Source organism: Ciona robusta, chromosome 13 (assembly GCF_009617815.1).
Source record: "Ciona robusta chromosome 13, ASM961781v2".
Classification (NCBI taxonomy): Eukaryota; Metazoa; Chordata; class Ascidiacea; order Phlebobranchia; family Cionidae; genus Ciona; species Ciona robusta.
In genome coordinates this window covers 2,174,504-2,190,401 of record NC_143247.1, presented here as the reverse complement: position 1 = coordinate 2,190,401, position 15,898 = coordinate 2,174,504, and the positions used below count along the sequence as shown (strand labels likewise).

Genomic DNA, 15,898 nt, shown 5'->3' with positions numbered 1-15,898 from the left:
TCCACCATCCGGTACAAGTATTCTTTATTCAAAACAATGAAAATAATCCAATACTTAAATATGTATTTCTTGTAATGTTGAATGTACTTAATTTAAAACAACATAACTCTTGCATGAATCACATTTTGTATGAAACAAGACCATTCAAAACTGAATGATGAAAAATTCTTGCAAATGTTGTTGAACTGTCACTATAATGTTGAACCTTTCTGTTTTCCTTTTCCAGTCATTCCGGTACCTATCGAACAAAGTTCTGATCAGCTGTGTAGCGATACTATCTAAACAAAATAAATGCCATAAACATGTGATTGACCAACTTTTTGGTATGAAGGCCAACAATAAATACTAGACTAGAGTAAATTGATTTCACTAAATTTGTATTCCATGCTCGGGTCTCAGTCAAGAACATCATATTTGCAACACAAATCTGTTTACACAAATTTCAACAAATTCAGGAAAAAAGACAGTGCAACACTTTAACCAACAGACTTATTAAATGTCACATTTTTTTTTAATAAATGCTATTCTTCGTCAACCCACCAAATTGTGTTGTTGATTTGCTCAGCTTCACTTATTTTCCATGGTCTTGGCCTGTCTACTTCCCCAACACTTGCTGGAAGTACAGGTTCAAACTGGAAAGGCTCAATACCTATTGCTAGTGGACTAGGATCTTCACTTATGTCACTTCATTAGATGAAATACTTCTACCTGACTATACATCACACACTGACACTTTTACATTATTGTTAACTGACCAATTTAAATAGTGTAATACTGAATTACACTTACAAACAATTTTTAAAAATATTAATTTTAAACTAAAATCAGGCCACGGCATTACCCACGCTTATTTCTTAATTTAAAAGTAACAGAAAATGCTATGTCGACGGTACACTGTTTTGCTGTAAACAGCAAAGCCTAAATCAGCTGATCGATTAGAAAAGATCGTGACGTAATTTACGTCATAGTGCCCGCGAGTGACGCAACAATAGGCGAATTTTTTGGCACTTTTTAAAACGTTTTTTTGGCTAAACTAAATATTTTTTTCACAAAAAATTACCACAGATAGTATTTATTAAGTGTAAATTTTCATTTAAAACCAACTTGTATGAGCGTGGTCCAGACTCTTTAAAGCTAATGCATTAGATCTTCATTAAATCCATTTTATTTTCTTAACCTGTCTAAAACAGACTAATCTCAAAGACAGACTCGTTTCTATTTGTCTTTTAGATTAATCAATTAGCACTATGCAGTCTGTAATTGCCTCACAGTATTAAAGGTGTTAATAGTCGAGACCAGGGCAGCTAAAAGCGCTAACAAAACGAGACAAGGGACAGATTCGCATTTGCAGGCAATAGTTATGTATGAGAAATTAATTGACTGTATTTAGTAGGGTAGGGGAAGATGTGACACTTTTCGCACAGAATTTCAAAATATCTAAATCGCGTTTTAAACAATTAACAACGGTCTATGAGAGTCGTGAGGATACGGTTTTATAATTCTTTAAATGTTCTTTGTTTACTACCAAATGGGACGAGAAAATAGAACCAAAAGGTTCTATACGTATTTTTAACCATAAGCGCGTTTTAACGACTGTCGTTTTGTTGCTATATTAGGCATACTTAATTTTAAGATCCGTTTTTTTGCTATTTTTATGTTTACAGGTGTTAAAATTCTTTAAAATTGTGACGTCTTACAAGCTATAAAAATAAATTGTTTTCAGAGAGCAAAAAAACGTATTGATTTTTAAGGTTATTATTCAGATGTACTATTTTATTTTCTTCAATAAATTTTGTTACTAGGTAAAGCACGTCCGTTTTTTATTTATAGTTTCAGTTTTAGACACGTTTAGTAGTTTGACAACTTTTTTGTGTTTTTTTTTAGTACGATACAGATTTTCATTCGTGATATATATTTTTTTACCTGTTTATTAGTTTTAAAATATGTTTATTTTTTTTCAGTGAATTACGAAATTTGATTTATAACATTTCTTGCATTCAAAACCCACATTACAAGTTTAAATATGGCAGATGTACCAGTAATGGCAAAGTTCTTAACAAATAAAAGCATTGAAAAGGTATGTATAAGCTACGGTATAGTAAACCTAATAGGTCTATATACCAGTATTTTCAATATATATATTATATACTGGCTTAAAAAAATTAAAATAATAAATACCCACAAAGTTATGTTATAACTTGTAAGCGTGCACGAGGTGTATGAAATAGAACAGCCATAATGACTCGTTGGCCCGCCGCCACGCAAGGATAAAGCAAGTTACAGGCAGTTAAATGAATAAATGCAACTTGTTTAATTTCGCTTGACGAGGCAACGACAGTCGTTATAACACTGCTGTTCTGTTTAACACACTTTGTGTCCGCTTACCAGTTAGAACGTATGTAACTATGTGCGTATTAGTGACCACTGGTTTGGAGCAATTGCTGTCAAGTGTCTTGCCCTAGGACACATACCCACAACAATAGCAATAGCATGCGTCTTTCAAAAACTTTCAAAAAACTACACTAAGAATACAAACAAACAAAAAAAGTTTAGTGTTTTTACCACACGCTTAACTTATAATTTTAGGCAAAAATTGAACTTGGTGAATCCAAAGGCATAAAAGAAGACGCCCTACAAAAGTTGCGTGAAAGAATTTCCGCCACGTAAGAACATATGACTACTATTAAATTGTCCTGTTTAAATCTAAATGTATTAATGAATGTAACTTATTTATCCTCGCTGACGGGGCAACGACAGTGGTAATAACACAGGTGTTCCGTTTCATACACCTGGTGCCCGCTTACGAGTTACAATATATATCTATATATATATATATATGTAACTTTAAGAATGTATATAATACTTATAGTAGGTAAGGTGGATACCGTTAGCATATAATATAACATATTTTCTAATCGTGTTTTTAACAACGCTGTTTCAAAGTCGTGAGGATATGGTTATATCACTGTTGCAAACGGTGTACAAATATTTTTTTTTTTAATTTACAAAAGTAACAATTTGTTTCAGAAATGACGACACAAAACGTGGCTTACTATTACGTAAACACAGCGAAGCAGACGACAGTTTTCTGTTACGGTTTCTTCGAACACGAAAATTCAATCCAGAAAAAGCATACGAGCTTTTGCAAGGTAAAATAAGCTACTGCCATTATTCTATATGGGGCAGACAAAAAAAACGCCACAAAGTTACATATGTGGTAACTCGTAAGTGGGCACGAGGTGTATGAAACAGAACACCTGCGTTAAAACTTATAACTACTGTCATTTATTCCCCGCCACGCGAAGATAAACAAGCCACATTGAATTCATTCATTCATTCAAGACATCAAATGACTCAATCTTATTTTTCAGCATACGACCACTACCATACGAAATACCCAGACGTGGTAAGCCCTATTAGAAAAGACGAAGTGAGACAGCGAATGGAAATGGCCCAACCTGGCGTACTACCATATCGTGACCATGAGGTATTATGTGTATTATATGCTTACATATACATATAGTAGTTTGGGGTAACATAGTTCATGTTTTTATTCTTTTTTCGTCCTATTTGGTAGTAAACAAAGAAAATTCAAAGAATTATAAAACTGTACCCTCACGACTCCCATAGACCGTTGTTAATTGTTTTTTTTTGTCTCTTCTTATACACCTGACACACGTAGTGTATTCATACACCTCATGCTCACTGTCAAATTACATAACACCCCAGTTTTATAATCAGTCTAAGACCGCATACGGTTTCTATAGATGTACCTAATATCAAACTATTATACAGGGCAGAGTCGTTTTCTTATTCAAGATAAAAGATTGGAAACCAGGGACTTACCCGTTTTGGAAGGTAATTCATTTTTGTAACTCAAACAGCTTGCATTTTTTTCAATGCTTTTCCAATTCTGTATATGGTTGATTTTGATAGTTATGCGCCTTTACAAAATTTTCTGTTGCAAAAATAACAGAGATTATAAAATGTATGATATAAATGAATGTAACTTATTTATCCTTGCGTGCTGGCGGAGCAATAAGAGTTATTATAACACGGGTGATCTGTTTTATACACCTCGTGCTCGCTTTTGAGTTACCAAGTATGTAATTTTGTGGGTAATTTTTCTGTTTGGCTGACAATTTAGACAACCCATTAGTGACCACTGGTTTGGAGCAATTGCCGTTAAGTGTCTTGCCCAAGGCCACATACATCCATAATGGTAGCAGCGTCGAGCTACGAACTCGGTATCTTTTGGTTAGAACACGAGCGCTCTAACCAGTGTGCCACAGCGCCAAAATATTTTAATAACACTGCTGTGTAATTACCTTTATTTCTGTTTCTTTTCAGGTTGTCCAGACTTATATATATTTGATCGAACATTTATTAAAAAGCGAGGAGACGCAAATTAACGGTATTGTAATCATTGAAAATTTCGAAGATTATTCTTTCCGGCAGATGGCGGCAGTGGGTATTTCAGACTATAAGAAAATGATTGGAATGTTACAGGTATATATACTGTTTCCTACAAGCATATTACAATTAAAAATATATATAATAGTTAAGGTGAAATGAGACATGTTTTTGTTCTTTTTTCTCGTCCCATTTGGTAAGAAAACAAAGGAAATTTAAAGAATTATAAAACCGTATTCTCACGACTCCCATAGACTGTTGTTAATTGTTTAAAACACGACCAGGATATTTGGATATTATGTGCTAAAGGTGTCCCATTTTCCCCACCCTACTATAATTTGCTTTTAATATTAAGCTGTGGACAGAAATATGTACATGTAATAGCACCGCAAATGATGGGGAAAAATAACTAAAAATATTTTTTAACAGGGCGCTTTCCCGTTGCGTTTTAAAGGAGTTCATTTTCTTGGACAGCCAGAGTTTTTCGTTAAAGTTTACACTCTGATAAAGAAATGCATTAACAGCAAGCTGCTTCAACGCGTAAGATATTGTTTTATTAATTTGTTATTGAGTGAATATACGTAACTTTTTTATCCTCACATGGCGGGGTAACAGTCGCTATAACACGGGTGTTCTGTTTCATACACCTCGTGCCCGCTTACGAGTTATCACGTATTTAACTTTGTGGGTGATCACTGTTTGGCAAGATATGGCTGACAATTTAGACAACCCATTAGTGTCCACTGGGTTGGATCAATTGCTGTAAGTGTCTTGCCCAAAGACGCTTAAAAAAGCGCAAAACCCATCACGTTATACTAAACTAGCAAATTTCTACAAAAAATACCTACCCAAAAATAACGTTATAATTCTTTAGGTACATTTGCACGGTCGTACTTTAGACGCTTTTCATAAAGAATTTCCAGCCGATATTATACCTTCTGATTTCGGTGGTACAGCGCCACCATACGACGGCCACGCCGCGGCCAATTTGATCCTAGGTGACGCTAACGAGTAAGTCACCAAATCCGAGCCACCTGAAAAAGTTTACTATGTTAGGCTTCTGTGACCTTACGTGAACTTGTCGCTGACGTCACAATTTATGACGTCATCAAGTTGTGGCGTCAGGGGAAAAAAGTTGGAGTGACACCTGACGTTACACCTATGCAATCTTAAAAATGACGTCATTAGATTGCGACGTCATTAAAATGTAACGTCATAATAACGTCAGCGTCTAAACGTTTGGGAAAATGTAAACGACGTTACGCTACGTTACGCACAGCTACGTTATACTGTACGTGGCGTATAATGAATAAACAAGAAATATTGAAACTTAGCTATTTCTTTGTTTTTTTTAATGTTTTATTTTAGTTTGTATTTATTTCTGTTCCGTATAATATGCTACATGATCGCCAGTGTTGTAAATACATTTTTGTAAACGCATTTAAGTATATAATAATAAAAAAGCAACATAAAACATGAATGAATGAATGTAACTTATTTATCCTGGCGTGGCGGGGCAACGACAGTCGTATAAAACAGGTGTTCTGTTTTAAAAATTGTTATGTGTATGCGCATATAGCAATTATGTATATTAGTATATAGTGGGGTGGTGAAAATGGGACTCCTTTAGCACAAAATATATAAATATCCTGATCGTGTTTTAAACAATTAACAATGGTCTACGAAAGTCTTTGAATGTTCTTTGTTTACTACTAAAATGTACGAGAAAATAGAATAAAAAGGTGTCCCATCTTTCCCCACCCTACTATATATGGATTTACATATATTTAGCGGATTTCGAATTCGTGATAACATAATCGATTAACCAAAACAACGAGGAGAGGGGAATTAGCAGCAAAACTACAGTCGTTAAAACACGCTGCGGGTAAAAACTACTTGAGTAAAAGTCTCAAATAAAAGCGTGTCTGCTAAACGCACATATAATGTATTGCCGCATATAACTATTACGACAATGTTTCCTGTTATGTACGCCCTACAGCGAAACCAGGGAATTAAACGAACGGGGAAGTACCAGGTTTTAAAAGTAGGGAAACCACCGCATTTGGCTAGAGTCTGTGTACAAAAGCATACGAGCAGCGTCTTGGCTGTTGTTTTGAACGCAATGATTTTCATTGTGTATGCGTTGCTAATATTTTGCAATTACTTTTGTAAGTTTTAGGTGTATTTAAACAGTGTTGTTACGATTGCAAAGCTTTTTAAGTACTTAGGCGATTTTTAATAGCATATGTACTCGTTGTAAATATTTTGCAATTCATTTGATAAGTTTTAGGTGTATCTGTACAGTGTTATTACGATTGCAAAATGTTTCAAAGTATTTTGTCGTTTTTTGTGAGTTATGTATATACGTTATTACTTTATACCAACGTCGCTTTATACACGTTTTGCAATAGCTTTTGTATAAGTTTTAGTTGTATCTGTACAGTGTCGTTATGGTTGAAAAAGCTTTTTAAGTATTTGTCGGTTTTTGTGTTTTATGTATTCGTTATACATATTTTGCAATTACTGTACAAAGATTTAGTTCAGACGTTTTAGGAATGTTACTAGTTAAAAAATAAGTGCGTCACCCAGTTAGTTTTTGTATATAGTACTGTGGGGTAAGATAGATACCGAAAACTAACTTATCGTAGACGCTATTTTGACAACTAGTTAAAGTCCAGCGTTTCTTAAACTGGGGTAAATTTACCCCTGGGGGTAAATTCCTCGTATTTAGAGGGTAAATGAGCTACCAATCAAAATCCACATCAGTTGACGGGACAGAAAAATTGTGCCAATTGTATAGTACTTTACCAGACATTGAACAATTCGTTGCCAAAAAGCAAGCGCATCCGTCGCATTAAATATAACCGATGTAATTAGTTGTTTTCGCTTTTTAATAAATGAGCGCCATATTACATATTGGGTCTGAATCTGAAAAGCATCTTTGTTAAAATGGTAAAGCATATAAAAAAAGTTTAAGAACCACTGAGTTAAACAGACTAAGAACAAACATATGCTTACTTGCTAAACGGTAATAATTAACAGAGCATTTTTATTTTCAGTTAATCATTTACAGTAACTTTGATTCCTAGTTTCGGTTAAACGTATCAACGCATATTAGACCTTACTAAATTGTATAACAGGCCGGAGAAAGATGTTTTTGTATTCTTTTATCAGCCCGTTTGGTAGTAAACAAATAACATTTACAGAATTATATAACCGTATCCTCACAACTCTAAAATAACGTGGTTAATTGTTTAAAACACGATTAGGAAATATGGGATATTATGTGCTAACGGTATCTATCTTACCCTACAGTACTGTATTATGAATGTGTTCGGATTTTATTGGCTCGTAACTTTTTAAAGCATGTCTGTGCCTACGTGTGTGTTTGCCGAGTGTTTAAAAGTAAATAGAAAATTCAATAGGCCTTGTTTGAGTTTAGGTTATTGCCGCAAAACTACGATAGTAATAAAGTGAATTGAAATGTTCTGTAACTTAATTATATTTGTGTTTTAGGGCCACGAAATTCGTTATAACACGTTTGAGACCTCATTTATATTCACCAACAAAGTTACATATGTGGTAACCTATAAGCAGGCACTAAGTGTTATGAAACAGAACACTCGTGTTATAACGACTTTCGTTGCCCCGCCACGCGGGAATAGACAAGTTACATTCAATGGATTCAAAATTCAAACATATATATAACAATTTGTATCCTACTTACGCCATAACCATTATAATTTCTACCACAGAATGCACTCCAATTTTTAGCATAGTTTTAAAATGGAGGCAATTCAGCTGTTGAAGTTTATCCTGGACGATATACAAGCGAAAGGCGCAGTTGGTACTACGATAAATAATCAATACCATCTTGAAAAACTAATTGGGAAAGGCGGTTTTGGCGCAGCTTATTTGGCAGTGGATAAAAAAGCTCCTAAAAATGCGCCGAAGTAAGTAATTTACTCACATTTTTTCTAATTATACGTAATTTGTTTTATTAAATATAGTGGGGTGGGGGGAGATGGGGCACCTTTTTATTCTATTATCTCCTTCCATTTGGTGGTAAATAAAGAATATTTACAGAATAATCGTACATAACCGTATGCTCACAACTCTTAAAATAGCGTTGGTAATTGTTTGAAACACGATCAGGATATTTGGATTTTGTGTGCTAAAGGTGTCCCATCTTCCCCACCCTACTACATACCCTGTTTTGGTCATTGTTTACCTGGAATGATAAAGCCTGTAATTTTATACCGTTTCAATTGTGCCACATTCAAAGCTCTTTAATTTAGAAACAATACATCTGCCTTTACTCACTTTGGCAAAGTTTACAAACTGTTCTAAAAGGATTGTTTATAAAACTGCAACAGAGCATAAAGCAAAATAACTATATAGTACTGTGGGGGAAGACGGGACACCTTTAGCACATAATTTCTAAACATTCTGTTCGTGTTGTTAACACGGTTACGAAATATGACATTACATGCTAACGGTATCCATCTTACCCTATAGAGTACTGTTCTTTTTTACAGAAAGGTCCTAAAACGTGTTATGGTCGAAACGGAAAACATAGGAAACAAGTCGGTAGTTCGAACAGAAGCTGCTTTATTGGCAAAACTGAGCCATCCGTACATTGTAAAGTTCCACGAGAGCTTTTTCGACAAAAATATATTCTGTATAATATCAGAATATTGCGAGGTAACCTATGCGTGTATGTAACTTATTTATCCTCACATAGCGACAACAGGCGTTATAACACGGCCTACACGGGTGTTCTGTTTCATACACCTTCTGCCCGCTTACGATGGTCCAGGTTTTCATTCACTTTTATTGTCTCATTTGATAGTAGTAAACAAAGAATAATACTTTAAAATCCCATCTTTCCTAATCGTGTTTTAAACAATTAACAACGGCCCTTTAGAGTCGTGAGGATACGGTTTTATAATTTTGTAAATAATCTTTGTTTGCTACCAAATGGGATATTAAAAGAGATTACAACATCGACCATCTTAACCCAAACTTTGAGAATATATGGATTTTATTGTGGTCCTGAATTAACTGTATCTGTATGCCCTTTTAGCTGTTAAGTTATTAGCAACTGTTTTTTGCCAAGTAACAAAGAACACAATTACGTTGTCTGCGTCACGCGTAGGCATATATGCAAATTAGGGAAACCGCTGGTATTATATTACTACACAATGGCATTACACAACCTATATTGGCCACATATTTTACAGGGCTGTTTACTTTATGCTTACATGGAGTATTCATACAACTTGCTTACAATATGGGCGTCTTCTTATACACCAGACACACATGGTGTATTCATACACCTCATGCTCGCTGTTGAATTATAACATGGGTATCTTCTTTTACACCAGACACACATGGTGTATTCATACACCTTATGCTCACTGTCAAGCTCTAGATTATTACTTCATACTCTTTTTATTAAAGGGCGGAGACTTAGCAGACCAGATAGAAAAACTAGAAAAGTCGGACCGTGCGTTTGGGGATCAAATGGTTGAAAAGATTGCTTACCAGCTTTTATGTGCACTGAATTATCTGCACACTAAGTAAGAATACGTATGTATAGTACTGTAGGTTAAGATGATACCGTTAGCACATAGTGTCCCATATTTCCTGATCAGTTAGTAATTAACAACGCTCTTATGGAGTCGCGAGGATACGGTTCATAATTCTGTTATCTACCAAATGGGACGGTAAAAGAGAATGAAAACATCTTATCCTAAGCTACTAATGTGCACTATGTATAGGCACACTTTATCACCCACAAAGTTACATATATGGTACTTCGAAAGAGGGCACAAGGTGTATGAAACAAAACACCTATGCTATAAAAACAGTCATTATTTCGCCACGCAAGGATAAATAAGTTACATTCATTATTGTACTTTTAATACAGATTAGCAAAGCTACTTTTTATATTCCAGAAAAGTTTTACACAGAGACTTAAAGCCAGCGAACGTACTTTTAAAAGGCGGAGACGTAAAACTGACCGATTTTGGCGTCTCCAAAAAGCTGGACGTACAAGAATACCTAACTAAAACATTGGCTGGGACTATTCTATATGTGGCGCCTGAGATTTTAGAGGAGAAGCTATACAGCACAAAATGCGACATTTGGTACAGACTTTATAATTTCGTGTGTCTGGTGTATAAAAAGACACCAATGTTATAACTCAACAGTAAACATAAAATTACCTCTACACTATTATATACACTATATCTTTCAAAACGACATTCATATTACTTCCTGTCTTAATAACAAAAACTGTCTGACTAATTCTAAACCTAAATCACTCTGCACTCAGTATGTTTTATTAATACATCGTTTCAGGTCCCTTGGTGTTGTTTTTTATGAGATATGTACACTCAAGCACCCATTTGGGACGAATATAGCAGCTATTGTAACTGGAAATTTACCTACGCTGCCCAACCAAGCACACCAAAGAATTCTGTCAAAGTAACGCTGCTAAACCTGCTAATGCAATTTTCTGTTACTGTCTGGTACTGCATTTTTGTACCAAAATATTTTGCTTTGAAATTTAGTTTTTATGAAATACGGGTTTAAGGTTTGACGCTGCTACAATTGTGGGCGTATGTGTCCTTGGGCAAGGCACTTAACAGACATTTCTCCAACCCAGTGGTCACTAATAGGTTGCAGCACTCTGGGTGTCAGGGTAATGACAATTATACATACATTGATACATATAAATATACACTGTACATAATATGCCTTGTTACTGTTATCATATACTGTATATATATATAAATAAAATAACTTACATTTTAGGATGTTGGTGAGACAGACAGATCAAAGATGCAATGCAATTGACATTCTAAAGGATCCAGTGTTTTCTAATATAAGGAAAAAGTAAGAGTAAGAATGTATTTACTTTTAGCTTCAAATTATTTATTGTAAATTTATGGGTCCATTCACCTCCCATGCTCATTATCCAGTTATAACATAGGTGTCTTCTTATACACCAGACACACACGGTGTATTCATACACCTCATGCTTACCGTTAAGTTGTAACATAGGTGTCTTCTTATACACCAGGCACACATGGTGTATTCATACACCTCATACTCACTTTGGAGTTATAACATGGGTGTCTTTTTATACACCAGACACACATGGTCTATTTATGCACCTCATGCTCACTGTCAAGTTTGAAACCACAAACCAGCATAGCTATATAATATATATATTTATATATATTTTCAAATTTTTATCCTTTTAGTTCTGACATTGAAGTTCGAATGGTTCCTCGAGCAGAAGTAAACCTTTTTAAAGGAGACATTACTAAAGAAAATGTAAGGTTTTAATATTAAACTCATATTTATATACATAAATACATGACATATGTATAATATGTGCTATGACTCAATGGTTAGCGTGCCTCTAACCCAGAGGTTACGAGTTCAAGGTTTGGCGCTGCTACCATTGTGGGTGTATGTGTCTTTGGGGTATGACTTATAATAGCAATTTCTCTGATCCAGTGGTCATTAATAGGCTGTCTAAATTGTAACCTAGACAAAAAAAAACAACAAAATCTTATACTTTATAACTCTTAAGCATGCACAAAGTGTATGAAACAGACAACTCGTAATATAAGGTCTATTATTACTGACCATGCGAAATAAGTCACATTCATTGATTTCTTTTACCTCTTTTAGGTAGATGCAATTGTAATTGGCGTTGCGAAACAAGATTTAACAAATCTTGGAAATTCTCCATTGGCTGGCGCTGTTCTAAAAGCAGCAGGAAAAGAGTTGCAGGTGATTCTGAAAAAAAAAATATATATATATAAATAGTAGGGTGGGGGCGACACCTTTAGCACATAATATTCAAACATCTTGATCGTGTTTTAAACAATTAACAACGGTCTATGTGAGTTGGTTTTATAACTCTTTGAATGTTCTTTGTTTACTACCAAATTAGACGAGAAAATAGAATGAAAAAGGTGTCCCATCTTCAGTGGGCATGAGGCATAAAAGGAGACAAAAAATAACAAGTATCTGGTGTAGAAGAAGACACCAATGATTTAACTTTTACCAAAAAAAGGATATTTATAAATACACCTAAGAAGTATTCTAATTTAGCTTCTCTGACAATTTTACTTTAAAATCATTTTTTTTACGCTCAATCAACCACAACTAATTTAAATTTTAATAACAGGACGATTGTAACGCCAGTGCTGCATCAAAACCAGATATGTGGTCTGTTGTTCAAGTTAATAGCCACCAACTTCCATGCATTCGTGTATACATTGTACTTATGGAGCATTACAATGAAGAAAAGTCTGAAAAAATAAAAAAAAACTATTCCGCGGCAGTAAAAAAATGCCTTGAAAATGCAGAGGGAAATGGGTTTTCGACGATATCGTTTTGCGCTATGGGGGCAGGGGGCATGGAGTATCCTATTGAAGAAATAGCTCGTTGGATGCAAGATGAGTTCAGAGCGTTTCGGACGACTAATTTAAAGAACATAAGATTGGTCATTTTTCCAACAGACATATTTGCTTTACAGGTATGAATCTGCTCTTGCTATTAGGCATTATGTATAAATGTAATGTATTATAAATAAAGGTGGCTAGAAAAAGACAGTCGGTATAACACAGGTTTTCTGTTTTATACACCTCGTGCCAGCTTACGAGTTACCATGTATGTTACTTTGTGGGTGAATATTTTTGTATTTTTTCTTTTTTGTTATTTGATGTATGGTTGATAATTTGGACAACACATTTTTGACCACTGGGTTGGAGAAAATGGCGTTTGTTGCCTCAAACGATAGCAGCATCGAGCCTTGACCCATTACCTCTGGGTGAGAATTATTAAAAAAAATATTTCAGGTTATTTCCTGTGTTTTTAACGAAACTGAGACAACTATTGGAAAACTAAAAGTGAAAATTCACTGTGGTGATGTCATAAGTGAAGATTGTGATGCAATAATTGACAGTTGTGATCCACAGTATAAAATGAATCAAGGTAATAATAAATGTAACTTATTTTCCCTTGCATGGTGGCTGGTGGGGTATTGGCAGTTGTTATAACAAAGGTGTTTTGTTTCTTACACCTTGTGCACGCCTACGAGTTACTATATATGTAAAAAAAACTTGTTTTGGTGGGAATGAACCTATATTATAACAACTCTAATATTTATAATGCTGATAAAATTGTTTAAGTCATCAAGCATTAGGCATATGGGAAATAACTGTCTATTAAGTTACATATGAAGTAACTTGTTAGCAGGCATGAGGTGTAAAAAAACAGAACATCCGTGTTATAACAACCGCCGTTGCCCCTAAATAAACAAGTTACATTTGTTCATCTGTTCACAAAGTTACATATGTGGTAACTCTGAAGCAGGCACGAGGTGTATGAAACAGAACACCCGTGTTATAACGACTGTCATTGCCCTGCCACGATAGGATAAACAAGCTAAAATTATTAAATCGTTAAAATCTACTTTTCAGGGACACTGGCGCCTGCTGTTCGCAGCAGAGGGGGTGCGGTAATTGCCGCAGAATTAAGTGCCACCAAAAAAGTTGACGGTGTAGTAGTCACTACCGGTGGTGACATAACCTTGGTCCAATACATACTACATATAGCTGTAAACAAAAGCAACTTGGTGGAAAAATTAGTTGCAGCATTAAATGTAGCAGAACAACTGGAAATGCATACTGTTGCTATACCAGCAATTGGAACAGGTGGAATCAAATAATAAAATAAACTAAAATTAAATCTTTGCAACCATTATTGAAGACACAAATAATGTTATTACTATTATTATTAAAATTACATAGCCAGAACTTGGCAAAGTGGTTAGTGCGCCTGCCTGTAATGCAGAGGTAATAGGCTTAAGGCTCGTCACTGCTACCGTTGTGGGCGTATGTGTCCTTGGGCAAGAAATTTAACAGCAATTGCTCTAACCCAGTGATAACTAATGGGTAGTCCAAATTATCAGCCATTTATAAAAAAATTATCATCTACAAAGTAACATGAATCTGATACATGGTAACTCGTAAGCGGGCACGAGAAGTATGAAACAGAACACCTGTGTTATAATGACTGTCATTTCCAAGCCACGCCAGTAAAGGCAAGCTACATTCATTTATTCAATTATTCCATTTATTATTTTTAACTTACATAATGTATCTAGGTGATCTTGGGCTTGAAGTTCACATATCAGCCAATTGTATTCGCCTCGCAATTGAAAAGTTCTCTCAAAGTTACCCAAATGCTAAAAACCTGCGTCAAATTACAGTTGTTGTATACCAAGCAATAATGCTGTCAGATTTTCAGCAGATTTTATGCAATGCTATTGACCCAGAACTGCGACAATTATTGGAAAAGGGCGGAAACCCCAAAAAATGCTCAATTTCATAATTTTTAACCACTTTTTTCGAATGTATTGAGATATGTTAGCCATACATTTAAAAATATTAAAAATTTCTGCTAAAAATTCTTACCCACAAAGTTAAATACGTGCGTTAACCCATTTTGTTTACCTTTTAAAAACAATGGTGCAAAAGAAGGCAGGACAATTTAAGAACCAAAATATGTTAAATTGTGAAAAATGTACTCATTAAGTTTAAACAAAAACAGTATTTATGTCAGCATTAGTAAACCGTTTGATTAAAGCCTTACTATATTTTGTATAAGCGTATTATTTATCAAGTATGGTATATATGGTACCTCTTAGGCCGGCATGAGGTGTATGAAACAGAACACCCATGTTAGAACACTGTCGTTTCCGCCAGGGGGGAAGATAAATAAGTTACATTTATTCATTTATATTCAATGAAAACTTTATATGCAATTTTCTCTACAACATTGTTTATATATATTGCCTTTATTACTGCTAAATTACAGGAAAAATATGATAAACATTAATGGCCCATAACACCTGTATGTTTCATTTTATTTACCATTTAGTTGCGCCTTTTCGTTTTCGTTTGTATATAGTATTGCGCGCCCTTTTCGTCTACGTATACATCTTGTTTTTAATCTACAATAAAAGCACATATTACTGCCTACTAAGTTTCGTGTTCAACACTAGATATAAAAGATATGTTTTATAGAATTACAAAACGGCAGGCACTGTATTAAACGTATAGGCTAGTATATAATTTAAAATAGTGGGAAATTTAAACGGTCGTAAACTTTAAATTTTTCAAAATGCAGGTGTAAATTTTATGTGCAAATTAAACCCCTGTGGTGACGAATATACTTTATAAATATGCTGCCCAAAATCAAAAATTCCAATCGGCTTTCGGGCGAGGTAAAATAACCTGACTAGTTAGGATCGCATTTTGTCTAATTAAAGGTCTATTTTCGAATCCGACTCAATCACTCGTGTCAGCCAAATTCGTATTGCAGCGTTTTTGTAAAAAGGCGCGGGTTTTAAAAAGTCAAACTGTTTTTTTTTTTAATATTCTGTTACTTCTGC

General features: G+C 34.7%; 2 protein-coding genes and 2 long non-coding RNA genes across 4 annotated transcripts; 2 read left to right on the top strand and 2 right to left on the bottom strand.

The window, feature by feature from the left end:
- Positions 1-7: 7 nt before the first annotated feature.
- Positions 8-4,468, bottom strand: LOC149725745 (uncharacterized). Its single transcript, XR_016386333.1, has 3 exons — positions 4,329-4,468; positions 541-3,958; positions 8-238 (listed from the first exon to the last, which is right to left on the bottom strand). It is a non-coding gene; the product is annotated as an uncharacterized LOC149725745 (long non-coding RNA).
- Positions 1,962-5,893, top strand: LOC149725744 (retinaldehyde-binding protein 1-like). The gene is made up of 8 exons (XM_089891033.1): positions 1,962-2,077; positions 2,587-2,663; positions 3,028-3,149; positions 3,372-3,487; positions 3,796-3,858; positions 4,351-4,509; positions 4,843-4,953; positions 5,288-5,893. The coding sequence occupies exons 1-8, from the start codon at positions 2,024-2,026 to the stop codon at positions 5,426-5,428; spliced, it is 843 nt and encodes a 280-aa protein (XP_089747159.1). The 5' UTR covers positions 1,962-2,023; the 3' UTR covers positions 5,429-5,893.
- A 2,252-nt stretch (positions 5,894-8,145) lies between these two features.
- On the top strand, positions 8,146-15,483 carry LOC149725742 (uncharacterized). The gene is made up of 12 exons (XM_089891014.1): positions 8,146-8,366; positions 8,952-9,117; positions 9,877-9,995; positions 10,374-10,565; positions 10,780-10,905; positions 11,236-11,316; positions 11,688-11,760; positions 12,124-12,225; positions 12,626-12,976; positions 13,299-13,434; positions 13,923-14,156; positions 14,609-15,483. The coding sequence occupies exons 1-12, from the start codon at positions 8,200-8,202 to the stop codon at positions 14,833-14,835; spliced, it is 1,974 nt and encodes a 657-aa protein (XP_089747140.1). The 5' UTR covers positions 8,146-8,199; the 3' UTR covers positions 14,836-15,483.
- LOC149725743 (uncharacterized) lies at positions 10,743-14,708 on the bottom strand. Its single transcript, XR_016386334.1, has 3 exons — positions 14,596-14,708; positions 12,115-12,231; positions 10,743-11,300 (listed from the first exon to the last, which is right to left on the bottom strand). It is a non-coding gene; the product is annotated as an uncharacterized LOC149725743 (long non-coding RNA).
- Positions 15,484-15,898: the final 415 nt, after the last annotated feature.

Coding starts and splice junctions, on each gene's coding strand:
- LOC149725742 (XM_089891014.1), top strand. CDS start 8,200: ATGGAGGCAATTCAGCTGTTGAAGTTTATCCTGGACGATATACAAGCG. Junction 11,317..11,687: donor TTTTCTAATATAAGGAAAAA/GTAAGAGTAAGA, acceptor TTATCCTTTTAG/TTCTGACATTGAAGTTCGAA. Junction 13,435..13,922: donor ACAGTATAAAATGAATCAAG/GTAATAATAAAT, acceptor TCTACTTTTCAG/GGACACTGGCGCCTGCTGTT.
- LOC149725744 (XM_089891033.1), top strand. CDS start 2,024: ATGGCAGATGTACCAGTAATGGCAAAGTTCTTAACAAATAAAAGCATT. Junction 4,510..4,842: donor AAATGATTGGAATGTTACAG/GTATATATACTG, acceptor ATTTTTTAACAG/GGCGCTTTCCCGTTGCGTTT. Junction 4,954..5,287: donor ACAGCAAGCTGCTTCAACGC/GTAAGATATTGT, acceptor ATAATTCTTTAG/GTACATTTGCACGGTCGTAC.